The following is a 19,854-nucleotide window of genomic DNA, read 5'->3' as shown; positions in this document are numbered from 1 at the left end:
TAAATCTAAATCTAAAGCAGAGGTTTCTGGGAAAAGGGTCTTTTTTTTTTCCCCTCAGCTATGTAAGTGAGTGTTTTCTAAACCCAAGACCCTATCTTTATAGGGCATCCCACACAACCACCTCCTCTAACTTCATACACCAGGGACACATCAAATAAGCTTCTCTTTATTTACGTTCTGATAAGGGGACCAGCAGGGATGGCAATGAAGAGAGAGGAATGTTCCTCCTGTATGATGTTTGAGGTGAGGGACGCCAATAGTGTCCCATTCAAGTACATCTGCAGGAAGTGCACCCAACTCTCGCTCCTCCAAGACCGTGTTAGGGAACTGGAGCGGGAGCTGGATGAACTTGGGATCATTCGGGAGGCAGAGGCTGTGATAGATAAGAGTTACAGGGAAGTAGTAACTCCTAGGCACAAAGAAAGCTGGGTAAATGTTAGAAGGGGGAAAGTAATCAGTGTAGGGATCCCCTGTGGTTGTTCCCTTGAAAAACAAGTGCACCATTTTGGATACTGTTGCAAAGGGGGGAAATTACCAGGGCCACGCAGTGGGTCCAAGGTCTCTGGCTCAGAGCCTTTCCTGTAGCACAGAAGGGAAGGGGGGGGGGGGGAAGGAGGAGAGAGAAGTGGGGGGGGGGGGAAAAAAGAGATTCATATTACAGGCTGGTGAACCTTCATCTACGGTCCTTTGTTTTCTATGTAACAGAAGTTGTTTATCTTGGTATGTCCTTCCTTTATTTCAAAAGGATTTTCTCAAGTCTCCCACAACTTTGTTATGGACAATTCCTTTGGAAGGCAGGAATGAAGCTCTTCTCCCAGTTGGGCACTCAAGGTTTGAAAACATCAATTTTTCACCTACTTCACCTCAGCACCCAGCTAAATGTTCTCCCACCACCCACTAATTAAACTCCAGTGAGCTGCTTTCAACCACACCCCCAGCCACCCAAAGCCCAGTCACCACAATGCCTGCCAGTGTGGTAAGTCCTCCATTCTCCATTGATCAGCTCTACTTGATTGAACTTAACAGTCCAACTTGATTTCTTCTTCACCTGCCTCCACCCATTGCCAAGACTACCCAGATGTAACCTAGAACACCTTGAAGAGGCAAGGAGGAAATATTGTCGCTCTTTCCATATTGTCCTTGAGCAATATCATCTTCAGGTGAAGACTTGCCTCTTCAACTTCCATGCTCTGCCACCCCTCAACCCTACAAAGCATTAAACAGATCAGAGACAGCTACAGATTTAGACTGCTGGCTCATCAAGTCCTCAGAGATCACATCAAGACAAAATCTCTTGCTCATAGCCTTGGGGTTAGGGAGTCTTCAGGCAATCGAACTGAAGTAGGGCAGGCTTGAGTCCTATTGAGTAAACTTTCACATCTGACAACAAAGCAGATTGCAACATTACCTATTTTTGGACTGTGTGTCGAGGTTCTGGGCTTATCCTTTAGGCCTTCTTGATGGCTCAGAGCTCTCCTGAGCCAGCTAATTTTCAGAAACACACCCTCAGGCCCTATACCAGCCACCAGACTGGCCTTTGTGAAACAGCCCCACCTGGTGAACACAATCAGCCTCACCGTGTGTGTAACCTTCTGGAAAAACCTCAAAAAACAAATTAAACCTTTCCAATCTCTTAAAACACTGACTTGGCAGATTCCTGTCTAAGGGATGGATATTTGAAACCAAAAATAAAAAAAAAAATCAACATTATGCATTTGAAGCAAACAGATTTTGGGATGGACAGTTTCACAAATTAAAGAGGTTCTGGGAATAATGGAAGCTGATTTCAGACACATTGATAAGTTTATGATAGTGATTCATTGAGGCAGGGCCTTGCATTCTGGAACAGGCCCCATCTGAAAGGAACTTTCAACAGCAAGTAATTCAACAGCACTGGATAGTTTAAAGGATGTTATAAATCATTTAAAATATTCAGAATCATCTTCCATGTAAAGAGAACTAGACCTACTGTAAGAAAAACAGAGGAAATATATTGTAAAATATTCCATACATTAAAAGCCACAAAGTATTCCAATAAGTTAGAGAATTCCCATTAAATATTTCTCAAAATGAGCTCGAGTGCTCAAATCCCATTTGGAATTGAAGTTGAGCAAAGGGAGAATCAGAGAGAAAAAGGCTGGGTTAAGATTTAGTACCAAATGAATCCTTCACCTAGTTCCTAGTTTAGACTTTCAGGTTGGTTCTATCAACACATCATTAGAATCATAGGTCCATGCACTCGAGTCAGATGACCCTCTAACTGGTGTGGTTGCCCATGGAGACAGCCGGGTGCAGAGCTTGAGGGAAGGGGGTCATATACATGGGAGGTGGCACCATAGCTGCACTGTATCCTTGGGTTGCTGTGGGCTCAGGTAACATCAGAGCACCGGGAGACAGGTGGAGTGGACTCCCCTCAGGAATCTGTACATCGTTCTCTTCCATACACGGTAGAGTCATCCTCTTCCCTTTCTGTCGTCTATTGCAAAACCAAACTCTGATCACCTACAGAAAAGTCAGAAAAAAAAGATCAGTCTCAAGAAGGATCAGCGAGCCAAATGCTTTTTATTTTAATCCAGTCACCATTACTCAGACTTGCTTTCAATTCCAGATTGGTTAACTGAACTCAAACTGTGCTTGGATTTGAGCCCTTCGTCTCAGAGCAATCTCCTGGCGTGGTGGGTTCCTAATTCACTGGCATTACCATTGTGCCATCGCCTCCAGGAGCATAAGTTTTAAGGTGGAGGTTTTTCAGCACCTTGAGCCTGCTCTGCCATTTACAAAGCAATGGCTAACTGCTGTCTCATCTCATTCCTATCTGCTCCTCTGGAGTCCCTGGTTATCAAGATTTTGATTGGATGAGCAAGTCCAGAGACCCAGCCTACACTGCACTCTGATCATGTATGAACAGCCCTTAGAACAAAAATGGCCCATCAAGTCAGTCTGAAATGGGTGGTGCCAAACTTAACGTGCCCTAGTTCTGGATTCCTCCCCACGACAGAAAATATCCTCTGCACATCCGTTAAGTTATCCATGACACCCATTTCCCCTTCTTGAACAATTCCTTTTGGAGTAAACATCAGCAGCTGATTTGCCTCAAATCACTTGCTGCATCTACATACTAACTGCATTTTGCAAGAACCAGAGCACACATCTCCTGTACCTGTGTTAGAGCTTTTCCATTCTCCCTGCCAAACCTCTCAATTTCACTCTCCACATGCCAAATTCTTGCCAAACCTTACAATCTATCTTCAATTGTTTACAGACATATGCCCTCTCCGGAATTTTCCAATTTACTTTTTGCAGCCCCCCCCTCCCTCAATTGATTTAGTAACCACACACTCTGCCTCCTTCATCCAAGTCATTGCTAGTGATTGTAAGGAGTGGAGACCGTGGCATTGGTTCATATGCACTCCATCAGTAACAGCTTGCCAACCTGAAAATGACCCATCTATCCTTACACTTTTTTTAAAAAAAAGTCAGTCAGTCCTCTGTACAGGTTAGAACTTTGAAAAGTGTTTTGAAACCTTTGGGAACCTTAGCAAGTGCTTTTTGGAAACTTAAGTACACCGCATCTACAGGGTCCCCTTTAATCAACCGTCCTGGTTATTTCCTCAGGAAAAAAAAGCTCTCTACTATATTCAAACACTATTTCCCTTTTATACACCAATGTTGACACTGCCTGATTCCTTCAACATATTTTAGTTGTTCTGCTACAGCCTACTGTATGATGATTGCCAGTGTTTTACCCCATGACTGACATTAGCCCAACTTATTGTAGTTACTGGTTTTCTTGACTAGAGGCATTACACTTATCAATTTCTAAATCGGCTGAGACTGTTTGGTTTGCTGAGCATTGAGGAAATTCATCTTCATAATTTAAGATTCCTACAGTACTTGGCTTTTATACAAAATTAACAATTCGATAGGTTTAATTCAGTCAAGTTTCGTTAGATTTGGGAAGAGCTAAAAATGGCTGTTGAAGCCAGTCAGCATACACAAATAACTGAAGGGCAAAACATAGGAAGAGCGCATCTATCCAGTAATACAGGAACAAGGACTAAAAAAACAACAGCCTCTGCTTAATCTCAAAGCTTCTTGTTTTCTTTAAAAATAAAAGTCCATCTGACCCTAACTTGCCTACGTTCGGCTCGATTACATACAAAGACAATATAACAGTTGCTTTCAGTGTTTAGATACTCCAAAAAGGTGGACAAAGACACCAACGTCTACGTACACATCCAGTACCTAGGCATCAGCTCTGGTCAGAAACCAAGTACTGGCTCAGATTTTAAATTGCCCAGTCTTTGCAAACCACTACCAATCTCCCAGGCGGAGTTGTCACGAGGAGAAAGTGAGGACTGCAGATGCTGGAGACCAGAATTGAAACGTGTGGTGCTGGAAAACACAGCAGGCCAGGCAGCATCCAAGGAGCAGGAGAATCGACGTTTCGGGCATAAGCCCTTCTTCAGGAATGAGGCTGGTGTGCCAAGTGGGCTGAGATAAAAGGTGGGGGGGTGCTGGGAATACGATAGGTGGAAGGAGGGGAGGGTGAAAGTGATAGTCCAGAGAGGGGGGTGGGGGCGGAGAGGTCAGGAAGAAGATTGCAGGTCAAGAGGGCGGTGCTGAATCCAGAGGTTGGGACTGAGATAAGGTGGGTGGAGGGAAAGTGAGGAACTGGAGAAATCTACATTCATCCCGTGTGGTTGGAGGGTTCCTAGGCAGAAGATGAGGCGCTCTTCCTCCAGGCGTCGTGTGGTCAAGGTCTGGCGATGGAGGCGGCCAAGGACCTGCATGTCCTTGGCGGAGTGGGAGGGGCAGTTGGGTTGGTTGGTGCAGGTGTCCCAGAGGTGTTCCCTGAAACGTTCCGCAAGTAGGCAGCCTGGCTCCCCAATGTAGAGGAGACCACATCGGGTGCAGCAGATACAGTAAATGATGTGTGTGGAGGTGCAGGTGAATTTGTGGCGGATATGGAAGTATCCCTTGGGGCCTTGGAGGGAGGTGAGAGGGGAGGCGTGGGCGCAAGTTTTGCATTTCTTGTGGTTGCAGGGGAAGGTGCTGGGAGTGGAGGTTGGGTTGGTGGGGGGGTGTGGACCTGACGAGGGAGTCGCGGAGGGAGTGGTCTCTCTGGAACACTGATAAGGGTGGAGAAGGAAATATATCCCTGGTGGTCGGGTCTGTCTGGAGGTGGCGGAAATGACGGAGGATGATACGATGTATCCGGAGGTTGGTGGGGTGGTAGGTGAGGACCAGTGGGGGTTCTGTCCTGGTGGCGATTGGAGGGGCGGGGTTCAAGGGTGGAGATGCGGGAAGTGGAGGAGATGCGGTGGAGCGCATCGTCAACCACGTCTGAGGGGAAATTGCGGTCTTTGAAGAAGGAGGCCATCTGGGTTGTTCGGTAGTGGAATTTGTCCTCCTGGAAGCAGATGTGGCAGAGGCAGAGGAATTGGGAATATGGGATGGTGTTTTTACAGGGGGCAGGGTAGGAGGAGGTGTATTCTAGGTAGCTGTGGGAATCGGTCAGTTTGTAGTAAATGTCTGTGTTGAGTCGGTTGCCCGAGATAGAAATGGAGGTGTCTAGGAAGGGGAGAGAGGACTCAGACGGTCCAGGTAAATTTGAGGTCGGGGTGGAAGGTGTTGGTGAAGTGGATGAACTGTTCAACCTCCTCGTGGGAGCACGAGGTAGCACCAATACAATCAATCATCGATATAGCAGAGGAAAAGGTGGGAGGTGGTACCAGTGTAGCTGCGGAAGATGGACTGTTCCACATATCTTATGAAGAGGCAGACATAGCTGGGGCCCATGCGGGTGCCCATGGCTACTCCTACGGTTTGGAGGAAGTGGGAGGATTGGAAAGAGAAGTTGTTGAGTGAGGACCAGTTCAGTCAGTCGAAGGAGGGTGTGTCAATGGAAGGATACTGGTTGGGTCAGCGGGAGGGGAAGAAGCTTAGGGCTTGGAGGCCTTCGTGATGGTGGATGGAAGTGTATAGAGACTGGATGTCCAGGGTGAAGATAAGGCGTTGGGGACCGGGGAAGTGAAAATCATGGAGGTGATGGAGGGCGTGGTTGGTGTCCCGAACGTAGGTGGGGAGTTCTTGGACTAAGGGGGACAGGACCGTGTCAAGGTATGCAGAGATGAGTTCGGTGGGGCAGGAGCAGGCGGAGACAATGGGTCGGCCGGGGCAGTCGGGTTTGTGGATTTTGGGCAGGAGGTAGAAGCGGGCAGTGCGGGGTTGTGGGAATATGGGGTTGGAGGCGGTGGATGGGAGATCCCCTGAGGTGATGAGTTGTCACTACCCAGATCCATGCTCATTACCAGAGCTCCTTTCAAAAGCCTCTATCCGGTTTCTACCTGTTCCATAACAAACAGCCTTTATCAAAATCGCAAATATACTCTTAACTATAAACCTTTCCTCTCAAGTAGATAAGTAGTACCTGTCGGGTTCCATTTGCATTGATCAAGTCCGAACTAAAAGAATTACTGTATGGGTTTCTCTTCCCATTTCTATACCATTTTCGCCATTTCCCCCATGAGTCCATGTGATAATCCTCAATGACATCTAGAAGCCCAGAGTGATGTGATAATAAAGGCGTGCTGTTACGTAGCATTTTTCACAAACACAGGATAGCCCTATTGCTTTGCAGCCAAACTTCTGAAAGAATGCAACTTGGTAAGGAGGCTGCGAACTAGGCAGTACCACCATTTTGGTACCAGCACCTTTTCAAATTCCTACACATCACCTAAATCTCTCCCAACCCTGCAACAATGATCAAGGCTGCTTCAATCCTGGCCTCTTCCACACAAGATTCCCAGAAGCTCTGACAACACAGATTCCAGTTTCCTCCCTAAACCAATCCAGCTCTTTACGATTAAAGACAGAATCTGTCAAATTGTTGCATTTGGCCTGAACTGTCCCAATATCTGTAGCCCATCACCAAACGTTTGGCAATGGGTTACAGATAATATCCCTGAAGTGTGTACACATTTGAAAATGCAATAAAGGCTGGTCATTAAATAAGCAAATCACTCACCTCTTTGTCTAAGCAGAGATCTTCAGCAATCTGGGAGATCTCCTCACTGGTAGGCTTAGGACACTTCATGAAGTAGGTCTCCAAGTTTCTCTTCACACCGTTCTCAATACTGGTTCTTCTCTTCCGTTTCCTTGACTGATCCAGAACCTGCTCCATGTTACAAATCTAGGGAAAATGAGCAATTATTACATTTGGGACTTTTGAATGCAAAGACGAAATAGTGCGCGCGCGCACACACACGTACCTTCCCCCACTGGCTGGGCCAGCATTTACTGCTCATGTGTTGCCCTTGAGAAGGTGATGGTGAGCCACTTTCTTGAGCCACTACAGCTCATACAGACCCACAAAGCCCCCTCGGAAGGGAATTTCAGGATATTGACCCAGCACTTATATTTCCAAGTCAAGATGGTGAATGATTTCAAAGGGAATTTGTAGGTGGTGGTGTTCCCATGTATCTGCTGCCCTTGCCCTTCTAGAAGAAAGTGGTCATGGGTTTGGAAGGTGCTGCTCGAGGATCCTTGGTGAATTTCTGCAGTGCAGCTTGTAGACAGTAACACTTATCTGAGTGGATGTAGTGCCAAACAGACTTTGTCCTGGATGGTGTCAAGTTTAGAGTGTTGTTGGAGCTGCACTCATCCAGGCAAGTGGGGAATATTCCATCACACTGCTGACTTGTACCTTTAGATGGTGGACCAGCTTTGGGGAGTCACTCCCCGCAATATCCCCAGTCTCTGACCTGGTCTTGTAGCCACCGTGTTTATGTGGTGAGTCCAGTTGAGTTTCTGGTCAATAGTAAGCGCAAAGATGAGGTTGATAGTGGGAGATTCAGTGATGGCAACACCATTGATCAAGGGACAGTGGTTAGATAGTCTCTTATCTAAGCAATCTCCCGGAGGTAACAGTGGCTGATGGACCTGAACTGAAGGGAGTTTATATTTACCAAGAATTGGTGTTGGAGAGACCGTTAGGTCTGAAGGTTGATAAGTCCCTGGAGCCGGATGGTCTACATCCCAGGATACTGAAGGAGGTGGCTCGAGAAATCGTGGATGCGTTGGTGATTATTTGCCCGAGTTGGATAGATTCGGGATCAGTTCCTGCAGATTGGAGGGTGGCTAATGTTGTACCACTTAAGAAATGTAGGAGAGAGAAAGCAGGAAATTATAGACCAGTTAGTCTGACCTCAGTGGTGGGAAAGATGCCGGAGTCTATTATGAAAGGATGAAATTACGACACATCTGGATAGTAGTAACAGGATAGGACAGAGTCAGCATGGATTTATGAAGGGGAAATCATGCTTGACTATTCTTCTGGAATTTTTGAGGATATAACTCTGAAGATGGAAGAGGGAGATCCAGTAGATGTAGTGTACCTGGACTTTCAGAAAGCTTTTGATAAAGTCCCACATAGGAGGTTAGTGAGCAAAATTAGGGCGCATGGTATTGGGGGCAAAGTACTAACTTGGATTGAAAGTTGGTTGCCTGACAGGAAACAAAGTTTATTTCCTGTGTCCAGAGGACACAGGAAATAAACAGCTCCATTTCAGAATGGCAGACAGTGGCCAGTGGAGTACTGCAGGGACCAGTGCTGGGACTGCAGCTTTTTACAATATATTTTAAAGATACAGAAGATGGTATTAGTAATAACATTAGCAAATTTGTTGATGATACTAAGCTGGGTGGCATGCTGGCCTTCCTAAGAGGTTGAAAATAGAAGCAAAGAGGTTCTTCTGCAGCTGTACAGGGCCCTGGTGAGACCACACCTGGAGGAGTATGTGCAGTTCTGGTCTCCAAATTTGAGGAAAGACATTCTGGCTATTGAGGGAGTGCAGCATAGGTTCACGAGGTCAATTCCTGGAATGGCTGGACTACCTTATGCTGAAAGACTGGAGCGACTGGGCTTTATTCCCTTGAGTTTAGAAGACTGAGAGGGGATCTGATTGAGACATACAAGATTATTAAAGGATTGGACACTCTGGAGGCAGGAAACATGTTTCCGCTGATGGGTGAGTGGCGAACCAGAGCACACAGCTTAAAAATACGGGGTAGACCATTTAGGACAGAGATGAGGAGAAACTTCTTCACCCAGAGAGTGGTGGCTGTGTGGAATGCTCTGCCCCAGAGGCAGTGGAGGCCCAGTCTCTGGATTCATTTAAGAAAGAGTTGGATAGAGCTCTCAAGGATAGTGGAATCAAGGGTTATGGAGATAAGGCAGGAACAAGATACTGATTAAGGACGATCAGCCATGATCATATTGAATGGTGGCGCAGGCTCAAAGGGCAGAATGGCCTACTCCTGCACCTATTGTTTATTATCAGAGATGGTCATCACCTGGCATGTGTGGCACAAATGTTACTTACCACTTGTCAGGCCAAGCCTGGATATTGTCCAGATTTGGTTGCATTTGAACATTTGCAATTCTTCAGTTACTGAAGAATTGCAAATGGTGCTGAACATTGTGTAATCCCCACTTCTGACCTTATGATGGAGGGAAGGTCATTGATGAAGCAGCTGAAGATGGTTGCGCTGGGAGCACTACCCTGAAGAATTCCTGCAGAGATGACTGCCCAACCACAATTATCTATGTGCCAGGTATGACTCCAACCAGCAGAGAGTTTGCCCCCTGATTTGTAAAGGCTCCATGATGCCACACTCTGAATGCAGCCTTGATGTCAAGGGACTGTCACTCTCACCTCACTTGTTGTCCATGTTTGAACTGAGGCTGTAATGAGGTCAGGTGCTGAGTGGATGTCACTGAGCAGGTGCTGCTTGATAATATTGTTGATGACACCTTCCATCACTTTACTGATGGAGTAGTATTTGACCAGGTTGGATTTGGCCTGCTTTTTATGTAAAGGTGATACCTGGGCAATTTTCCTGGGTAGCTGCCAGTGTTGTAACTGTACTAGAACAGCTTGGCTCAGGGAGCAGCAAGTTCTGGAGCACAAGTCTTCAATACTATTACTGGAATGTTGTCAGGGCCAATTGCCTTTGCAGTATACAGTGTCTCCAACCATTTGATTTTATGAGGAGTGAACCAAATTGGTTGAAGACTGGTATGTATAATGCTAGGGGACCACTGGAGGAGGATTGATCTACTCAGGACTTGTAGCTGAAGATTGCTTCAGCCTTATCTTTTGCATTGACATTCTTGCCTCTTACATCATTGAGAGTAGGAATATTTGTGAATCCTCCACCTCCAAGTTGCCCACCAGCATTCACACCTGGATGCGACAGGACTGCAGAGCTTAGATCGGATCCATTTATTGTGGGACCGTTTCGCTCTAATCACTTGCTGCTTGGCACGAAGTAGCGCTGTTTGGTATCTTCACCAGGCTTTCACCTCATTTTTAGGTATACATGGTGATGCTCCTGGCATGCCCTCCTGCACTCTCCATTGAGCCAGGCCTGGTCCCTTGGGTTGATGGTAATAGTCAAGCGTGTGGTGCTGGAAAAGCACAGCAGGTCAGGCAGCATCCGAGGACGCAGGAGAATTGACATTTCAGGCAAAAGCCCTTCATTAGGAATCAGGTAATAGTTGGGGGGGGGGGGGGGGATGGCAGGCCATGAGGTTGCAGGTTGTATTAGTGTAGAATTCTGCTGCAGTTAGTGCCCCACAGCACCTCATGGATGCCATCGAGTTACTCGAGGCATTCAAAGCCTGTCCCATTTGGTATATTGGTAGTTTGGTGTGGTAAACCTGTTCCAACTTTAATAAAGACTGCAAGCTTGGAGTCCAACATTTTGCCAAATGCACCAGCCGAGGAGAATGCCAAACCATTGCTTCAGAGAGTGAGGATAAGATACGGATGGATAATGAACATACAGACCAGGAAGTATCAGAATCTAAATACAGGTAATGAGTGCACTTGTTTTTAAACCAGTTTTCATGTGCACTTCAAATCACAGACAAACAACGTTATTGAAACAGGAATACATTATCACAATTCCCAAACACCTCACCAGGCAAGTTAAAACAAAATGCTGAAGAAACTGCCATTAAAGAGGGCAACAGAATCCATGTCGAGTCTTCAAACATTTCCAGAAAAGTCATTTGTAGAGACTCTGCCCTACCCAATCCAGAAGATACCTCGATAGCAGGGTGTTAAAACACTGAGAGGACACCTACCTCCTGCAGGCCACCATTATTCTCCGCGTCATTCAGCCAACGCTGAAGTATTGGCTTCAACTTGCACATGTTTTTGAAACTCAACTGGAGTGCTTCAAACCTGCAGATGGTGGTCTGGCTGAACATCTTCCCTAGAACAGCAGAGGAAGGAGTTTTGTCACCAGGAGTATCAAGGTGTTAAGTGAGCACTATTTTATTGAAGGGGGGGGAAAGAAAAAGAGAGAAGCGCGCACGCCTAGGCACCAGGAAGTGGCCCTTTCACTGACAACTCAACCTAATACTAAAGTATGTGCAAACCTGTAAGTTTAAACAGAAATGATTCATATTGGGCCATATATGAGATCACACACACACCGAGCCAGACACATGTCCAACACAGCAATCGCAGCTATTGTTTTACACAGCAGCAATCTCATCTCCCCATGGGAGGTTCGGAATGGGGATGGAGCTGTTATCACTGGCCCTACAATATTGTCTGGTTCAGACCAGTAAGGAACAGAAGGGAAAGGAATTGCTTTTTGAACTGCTATCCCTTCCCTCGAGAGAGAGTGAATGTTGATGTCAGGCGAGGATGAAAACCACCTCATTGCAGCTCCCATCTGAACACAGAACAAAAACTGGGAACAGGGAAGTGGTCACACAGATCCAAGCCTGAACTGCCTTTCAGCAAGATTAATTAATTAAAATGAACAGTCCTACTGTTCCACCCAGGGGTGGGGTGGGAAGATAGGACAGCATACTGAACACTTGCAACCACATCTAGACCACAGTACAGAAAGGTCTCATCTCAGTCCGATATGCTGGCCAATCCCTTATCCTGAATCCTTGCCCACTAGTTTGTTAATCACCAGCCAGTGAACAGCTGGATCTCCCTTGTCATGTCCCTTCAATGTTACGTCCCAATTAGATCACCTCTCACTCTAAACTCTGGAGTGTACAAGGCCACTAGATTCCATCTCTCCTCCCCTCAGGAGGACCTTACCTAATGAACCTTCCATAGGCACCTACCAAACAGACCCTTCACCAGACATGTCCAGTACTCTGGTACAGTCTTACCTAAAACCTGCAGAACAAATAGCAAGACTCCCTTACTCCTGCACGCCCTATCAATGCAAATAAGGCTAACATCCTATTGGCCTTATACACAACCAGACAGTCTATGAGTCAGACATATATAGCACAGACAGACTCTCCAGTCCAACTCATCCATGCCAACCAAATATCCCAAACTAATCTAGTTCCATTTGCCAGCATTTGACCCATATTCCTCTAAACCTTTCCTATTCCTGTAATTGCCTTTTAAATGTAATTATATCAGCCTCCATCACTTCTTCTGATCGCACCACTGAACAAATTGCCCCTCAGTCTTTTTAAATCTTGCCTCTTCCCACCTTAAACCTATGCCCTCTAGTTTTGGACTCCCCTATCCTAGAGAAATAAAAAAAAAGCGCTTGGCTATTCACCCTATCCATGCCCCTCATGATTTTATAAACTTCTATAAGGTCACCCCTCAGGCTCTGATGCTCCAGGAAAAACAGCCCCAGCCTGTTCAACCTCTCCTTGTAGCTCAAACCCTCCAATCCTGGCAACATCCTTGTAAATCTTTTCAGAATCCATTCAAGTAGAGCTTTTACTTCTTCCAACTAAAAGTGAATAATTTCTCCACATTATCCTTCCCCTTCCCATGGATAGGGTAAATAGACAAGATCTTTCCTTGGGGTGGGGAGTCCAAAAGTAGAGGGCATAGGTTATGGGTGAGAGGGGAAAATAGATTTATAAAAAAGGACCAGAGGAGCAACTTGTTCCCGCAGAGGGTGGTACATGTATGGAATGAGCTGCCAGAGGAAGTGGAGGAGGCTGGTACAATTACAACATTTAAAAAGACACCTGGATGGGTATACAAATAGGAAGAGATTAGATAGACATGGGCCAGGTGCTGGCAGGTGGGACTAGATTTATTTAGGATATCTGGTCAGCATGGACAAGTTGGACCAGAGGTATTTCTGTGCTGTACATCTGTGGCTCTAAGACATCTTTCCATAGTGTTTTCACAATGAAACAATCACAACAAGTGACTTTAAATTCAGGACTAAATTGCCTGCATCTCTGGTCTAATCATCTTTGCCCTGGTGCACCCAAGGACTATACTTGGCCCTTACGTCAATAAATTACAGAATTGCCAAAAAAAGGTCAACAATTCATTTGAAATATTTCTCAAACAGCTGGCAACCATAAATTAAAAGGGTGAAATCAGTCCATCCAGTCTGCTCTACCAGAGCTCATCTCTGATTGGATAACCCTCAACTCCACTCTCCTGCCTTTCCCCGATTAACCTTCGATGCCCTTCCCGATTACAAACCAGCTTTTAATACATTTGTACTGGCAAATTGTACACTGAACAATGTTTTCCACCGTACATCAAGGATTTACAGAAAGCCTTTGATAAGCTTCCAGACTTCTGACTAATGGCAGAGATAAAAGATTCCAGGATGGAAAAAGGACATATGACTGGTTGGTTCTCAAATGCAGGAAGTTAGAGAAACACTAGTTTTCCAAGATGATTTCCAAGTATGAAAATGATTTACTGAGAGACTTGAAGCAGAAGAGGGCGACTACAGAAAGGGACAATGCACTCAGCTTCAGATCTACCTGGTAACTGGACCAACAGGGGGCAACATAACCCACGAGGCACACGATGGGTGGGTGGGACGATGGGGGGGCAGGACATTGGTATCCAACTGTAGGAACAGATGGACAGATCACAACCAGACATCACAACTTTTCATGGAATCCATAACTTTAGCATAAAACCAGCCTGTTTGCCGGATGGTTTAGAAAGAGTTTGTTTCTCTCTCTCACTTTTACACAGCAATCTCCCCATAACAGGGTACTATCGCAGCAAGTCCCAACAGGTCCTTAGAGCCAGGGAAGGAGCTGAGAAGTGAATATAGATCGGCAGGTAGGGAGCTGACAGCAGTTGGTACAAGTCAGGATTAGAGGGCCTATGTTTTGAATGAAGTTAGGGTTAGACGGCAGGTGGTGGTATGTCAGCCAAAAAGGTTAAATAGATGGTGTCAACAGGAACAAACAGAAAGTGCTGGAATCTAAGAAGGTGGTCAGGAAAAGCCAGGGAACTATAGCCTGACATGTTGGAGGGAATCCTGATGGACAGGGTTTACACGAATTTGGAAAGGCAAGGATGATTAGCGATAGTCAACTTAGCTTTGTGCACAGGAAATCATGTCTAACGAATGTGATTGAGTTTTTTTGAAGTGATAACAAAGAGGATAATGGGGGCAGAGTGGTGGACGTGATCTATATGGACTTAGTTAAGTCATTCAACAAAATTCTCACGAGAGACTGGTTAGCAAGGTTAGGTCTCATGAAATATATGGAGAATTAGCCATTTGGATACAGAACAGGCCTGAAGGTAGAAGACAGAGGGTGGTGGTGGAGGGTTACTTTCAGACTGGAGGCCTGTGACCAGTGATTTGCCACAAGGATCGGTGCTGGGCTCACTGCTTTGTCATTTATATAAATGTGGATGCGAACATAGGAGGTATTGCTAATAGGTTTGCAGATGACACCAAACCTGGAGATGTAGTGGACAGCAAAGAAAGTCACCTCAGATTACAACAGTATCTTGATCCAATGGGCGGAGTGGCAGTACCTTTCAGCTTCGACATTCTCGGGAAAACAGCCCCATCCTATTCAGCCTCTCCTTCAGCTCACACCCTCCAACCATGGCAACGTTCTTATAAATCTTTTCAAATGTTACAACTTCCTTCTGATAGGAAGTAGACCAGAATTGCACACACTATTCCAAAAGTGGCCTAATCAACATCCTGTACAGCTCAACACACCTCTATTCTCCTATACTCAATGCTCTGACCAATAGAGAAGTCATTAGGGACATTCAAGCCCCTGCTGGACACGCACATGGACACCCGTGAATTCAGGGGTGTGCAGGTTATTTTACATTAGGATTAAATCGGCACAACAGTGTGTTCTGTGCTGTGCTTTTCTATGTTCTATACCAAATGTCTTCCTCACTATCCTATCTACGTGCAACACAACTTTCAGGATGCATCTGGATGGGTATATGAGTAGGAAGGGTTGAGAGGGATGTGGGCAAAGTGCTCACAAATTGGGCTAGATTGTTAGGATACCTGGTCAGCATGGACCAGTTGGACCGAGGGGTCTGTCTCTGTGCTGTACATCTCTATGACCCTATTATTGGGGAAAAGAAAGAAAAGTCAACATTGAGTTGACTCACTATTACTTCAAATATTTGACATCAGTGTCTCCTGTGTTTGATTCAAATATCCAGCATCTAAAATATTTTGCTCTTATAAAAAACAATGATAACAGGATATACAGTCAAATAACACCACATTCTTGATTGTTTGATTTGAAACATTTGCATGAAAATTAGTTTGCCCCACTCAGTGTCAGTACATACTCAGGACAGTGACCTGGGTGGCTGGACTATTGTCTAAGCAGACAGAGAATCTAACCCAGATTTGCTTTCTGAACCGAGGTCACAGCAGGAATACTATTATTCCCAAATGAATAGAGCATCACTTCAAACCAAACACTGAACAGCCATGTGGCTCAAATGATCATGAAGAATTGTAAATGTGAGCTCTATTCAAGCACACAATCTACATTAATACAGAGAGAAAACATTCAACTGGGTCAGTAAGCTAAGGCCCTGTTAGGCACAGGTTCCAGTAAAAAAATCACATGGAATTTCATATTCAATTTAAAAAAAGCCAGCTCCTTTGTCAAAGACTACTACAAAACCCACTATCAAAACATCTCATTGGTTGCTAGGAAGGCAAACTGCAACAACAGAACTGCAATCACAACAGTCACAAACTAAGAAACATCTTTAAGAATCATACACTGATACAGGAGGCTGTTTGATTCGTTGCATCTGAACTTGCTCTCGAGCTAGTTAATTGTCTCCACTGCCCAGTCTCTACGGCCTCACACAGCTCTGCTAACCTGCTTAGCCCTTCAAGTGTTCCTCAAATTCCTTCTGCAAGTTTTTCAAGTTGTTTTTAAATCCATTCTTCAGGTCGTGTCTTCCAGATCCCAACTCCCTAGGCAAACAAGTTATCACCTCAACTTGGAAAAATATTATCGTTCCTTCATTGTTGCTGCGTCAAAATCCTGGAATTATCTCCCTAACAGCATTGTGGGTCTACCCACAGCAGGTGGACTGCAGCAGTTCGAGAAGACAGCTCACTACCACACATTCAGGGGCAACTAGAGATGGACAACAAACGCTGGCCTAGCCAGTGACCCTCACATCCCTTGAGTAATGGATAATCTCCTGATGCTCGTTAATTGGGTTCATTCTGTGCCCTTCAGTTATTGACACTTTAGTGAAAAACAATTTATGCTCAAGTTCTTCACAATTTGGGAGATCTTCATTAAATCTCTTGACTTAGTCTGCTTCAAGGAGAACCCTAGCTTCCAGTCCCTGAATGACGAGGATGATGAATGTAATAACATGCTCCACCAACAGCTAAATCTAGAGCCATTAAGTGGAGGGTCATGGATTCAATTCCAATTGGAACAAAAAGGGGAGGAAAAATAACCTAAGCAAATAAGTGAAGCCAAAAAACAGAATTGCTGGAGAAACTCAGCAGGTCTGACAGCATCTGGAGAGAAGGAATGGGAGTGAGAATGAGAAGAAATAACATTTCAGGTTCTGAAGTGTTACGGAACCTGAAATACTACCTGACCCATCTTTTGTCAGCAATTTTCGTTTGTCTGATTTGCAGCACCACAGGTTTTTGGTTTAGTCTCCAGTGAGCCGTGCCTGATCAGGCAAGAGGAACTCAGTGGGTAGACAGCTTGGTTAGATTACCCTCAACAGATAAAATGCGAGAGAGCACTTTCAAGTGCTGTAGTCCCAGTGTCCATATCGCTATAACCTCTGGGAATTTCATGAGCCACTGCTCAACAGCACAGAATCTGCAGCAATGATATCAGACCATCACCAGTAGGCCATTTCATTATCTGACCAAAATCCACTAGCATAGGAATACTGATGGTTCTATCATCTTCAAAATATTGTTCAAGTCCAAATTGCTCCATTCCCTTTCACCATTGAAACCAAAACATTCATCGCTTGGCAAGTTTCAACATGTGCTCGGCACCTACACAGGTCTCTAGGTGAGGCTCTCGGTATTTCAGGCTTTGCTGCCTGGCACCTCATCATTGTGGAAGCCATTATGACTCCGCTACCATAGGAACTGTTACCAAAGATTATTTCATTCTGATTCTGAATGGTATGATGGAACTTTTTGCAACACTGTTTAAGACAAGAGGCACTTCAAACAGTACAATTAGATAGAAAGGATAGCCTTATTTTGCTTTTGAGGGTTTCAGGAGAGTCCTACAAAAGTAGAGGAATTAGGAGAATTTCTCTAGGAGGATTGTAAATTGCTGGAACACCCTTCCCTTCCCCAGAGGCAGGGTCATTAAATGCATTCAAGGCAGAGGTGGTTTGTCTGACAAGGGGAGTCAAGAATCTAAAGGGATCCAGCCTAGAAAGGGAATGGAAAGGAGGCCATTGTCAAGAGTAGCCATTAGAGGAAATACATGGGGCTGAATGGCCTACTCCTGATTCAGTTTTTCGTACATAATCCTGACACTTGCAATTCTGCACAACGCGAGGGGTCAAAGTTCAACACTATATTCACCTGTTTCTTTCACCAGTCTCCCCCAACAACTTTCACCAGCTGCAACCTCCTTGATGCATTTTTTTTTAAAAAAAAGATGATTCTTTTGAATTGACAAACTGTATCAACACATTTCTGAAAAAAAAAATCACTGGCCCGAACTAGTCACCATCCTAAGGTAAAGTTGGCAAGTTCAAAAGACATGTAACATTTTAAAACACCAGATCCGGTATCAAATCATAAAGTATTTGCCCCTGAAAATAGTGGCAATACACTGTTTAAAAGTACAGTACTAGTGGCTTTAAAAGCAAAATATCTCAATAAACAAAAATATCACTCCTTCAAAACACAAAGGGACACGCACCATAGAGATTTCCCAAAGCTAATCCAACATCAGCCTGTGTGAAGCCAAGTGTAATCCTCTTATGTTTCAATTCTTTGGCAAACTGTTCCATTTTCTCTTTGGTGGGGTACTCCTTTAAAAGACAAGAGGATGAAATTGGAGGGTCTGTTCATACAGCAAGAATTTAGATTATTGAAATAACATCCCCCAGTGAATACAACCACTGCACTCAACCATGATCTTGGAATTACTGAATGACTGACAGAGTTCTCTAGTCAAACTCTTCAAAATATCCAGACATACCTCATGGGTTGGAACATCACATATGAATGAAAGATCAAACTTTTCAAAAACATTATATAAATTAGGAGAGAGCAAGCAGGAGGAGGCCTGAAGTGTTTAGGATACTATTTTTTTTTAAAAGGATATACTGGTGGAGCCCAAGCAACAGAAAAAAAAACCACATCAATCCTTAGAATACAAAGTTTGACACTGTTAGCCAGGGAATGCCTTTGAACATAGAGAGATAGAGAGTTACCTCCTCGCTGTCGCTGGATTGACCTTCCTCGCTCGTTGTCTCAGTGGAGCCAGTGTTGGACTGGACAGGCTGGCTGCTGTCGCTTTGCTGGGAGGGACTGGGGTACATCTGTGGGGGTGAGGGGAAGGGCCCATAGCTCTGACTGGGAAGCGGCCCTGAGGAGGTGGACGACGACGACGAGGAGGAGCCGGAGCTCGAGTTGCTGCTGGGGGCGGCCAGGGCCGGCTGCCAGAATGGGCCACCCCATCGGGGAGGGTAGGAAGGGCCCGGGGCGCTGGGTGAACTGTATCTCACCTCCTGGGGGTAACCTCTGCTCTCCTTCTCGGTTTTGACCTCCGGCCGGTTGATGTATCCTCCAGCTGCTGCCAGTTGGGAATGGTGCCCGCTTCCATGGCTTGGCACTGGCTCAGTACTAGGGAAGGGATACCAGTAACCAGAGTGAGAGACTGCTGCACAGTCCCCAAGGGGAGACTCAGAGTGGCCCCCATACTCCCCTTTCAGGGCTGGGAAAGGAAAGAGATACTGGGCCGAGAGACCATTGTAACCAGGTTTATAAAACTGGGCACCCACATCCTGGACAACCCCATTCCCAAAAGGTACCAGAGTTGGTCTCTCGGGAGACTGGATTGACCTGGCCCCATTAGCTCCCTGACCAGGGCTGACTGACATTCTATAAGCAAGCAGTCCAACACACACTAGCCACAAAAGCCCATCGTTGTAGAGGTCAACCCAACCTCAAACTTGCAGCTCATTGAGCCAGAGGAAGGGAAGGGTGGGTTCCACTTGACTGGGCAGTCTGATTGGATCAATGTGTTAATTGAAATCCTTCTTATTGGCGCTGGGTTGGCGGTAGGGGGGAAGGTGTAAATGAACTTGATGCTTTCCCCCAGTGATTGACAGTTGTTGCGGGGAGGGGGGGGGGGGGTAGCTTGGCTTTTATTTCAGCGGCTGCGAGCTACGAAAATACAAAGGGCAGGTTCAATCTAGATGTGATAGGTGGATGGATACTAACAGATTTTCCATCCCCCCCACCCCATGAGCAAGAGACACAGTCCATTAACAGGGACATTATAAACTTAATCTCAGGAATTTAGCAAGGACACAAAGGCTCCTCATTGAA

The 19,854-nt window shown here is 45.5% G+C and overlaps 1 protein-coding gene across 1 annotated transcript; it reads right to left on the bottom strand.

The window, feature by feature from the left end:
• Positions 1–1,898: 1,898 nt before the first annotated feature.
• On the bottom strand, positions 1,899–19,507 carry LOC122564647 (POU domain, class 5, transcription factor 3-like). The gene is made up of 5 exons (XM_043719737.1): positions 18,735–19,507; positions 18,218–18,329; positions 11,156–11,286; positions 7,031–7,195; positions 1,899–2,502 (listed from the first exon to the last, which is right to left on the bottom strand). The coding sequence occupies exons 1-5, from the start codon at positions 19,401–19,403 to the stop codon at positions 2,257–2,259; spliced, it is 1,323 nt and encodes a 440-aa protein (XP_043575672.1). The 5' UTR covers positions 19,404–19,507; the 3' UTR covers positions 1,899–2,256.
• Between the last annotated feature and the right edge of the window lie 347 nt (positions 19,508–19,854).

This window comes from Chiloscyllium plagiosum, chromosome 30 (assembly GCF_004010195.1).
Source record: "Chiloscyllium plagiosum isolate BGI_BamShark_2017 chromosome 30, ASM401019v2, whole genome shotgun sequence".
In the NCBI taxonomy this organism is placed as follows: Eukaryota; Metazoa; Chordata; class Chondrichthyes; order Orectolobiformes; family Hemiscylliidae; genus Chiloscyllium; species Chiloscyllium plagiosum.
The sequence above is the reverse complement of the archived record's forward strand: the minus strand, read 5'-3'. Positions and strand labels throughout refer to the sequence as shown.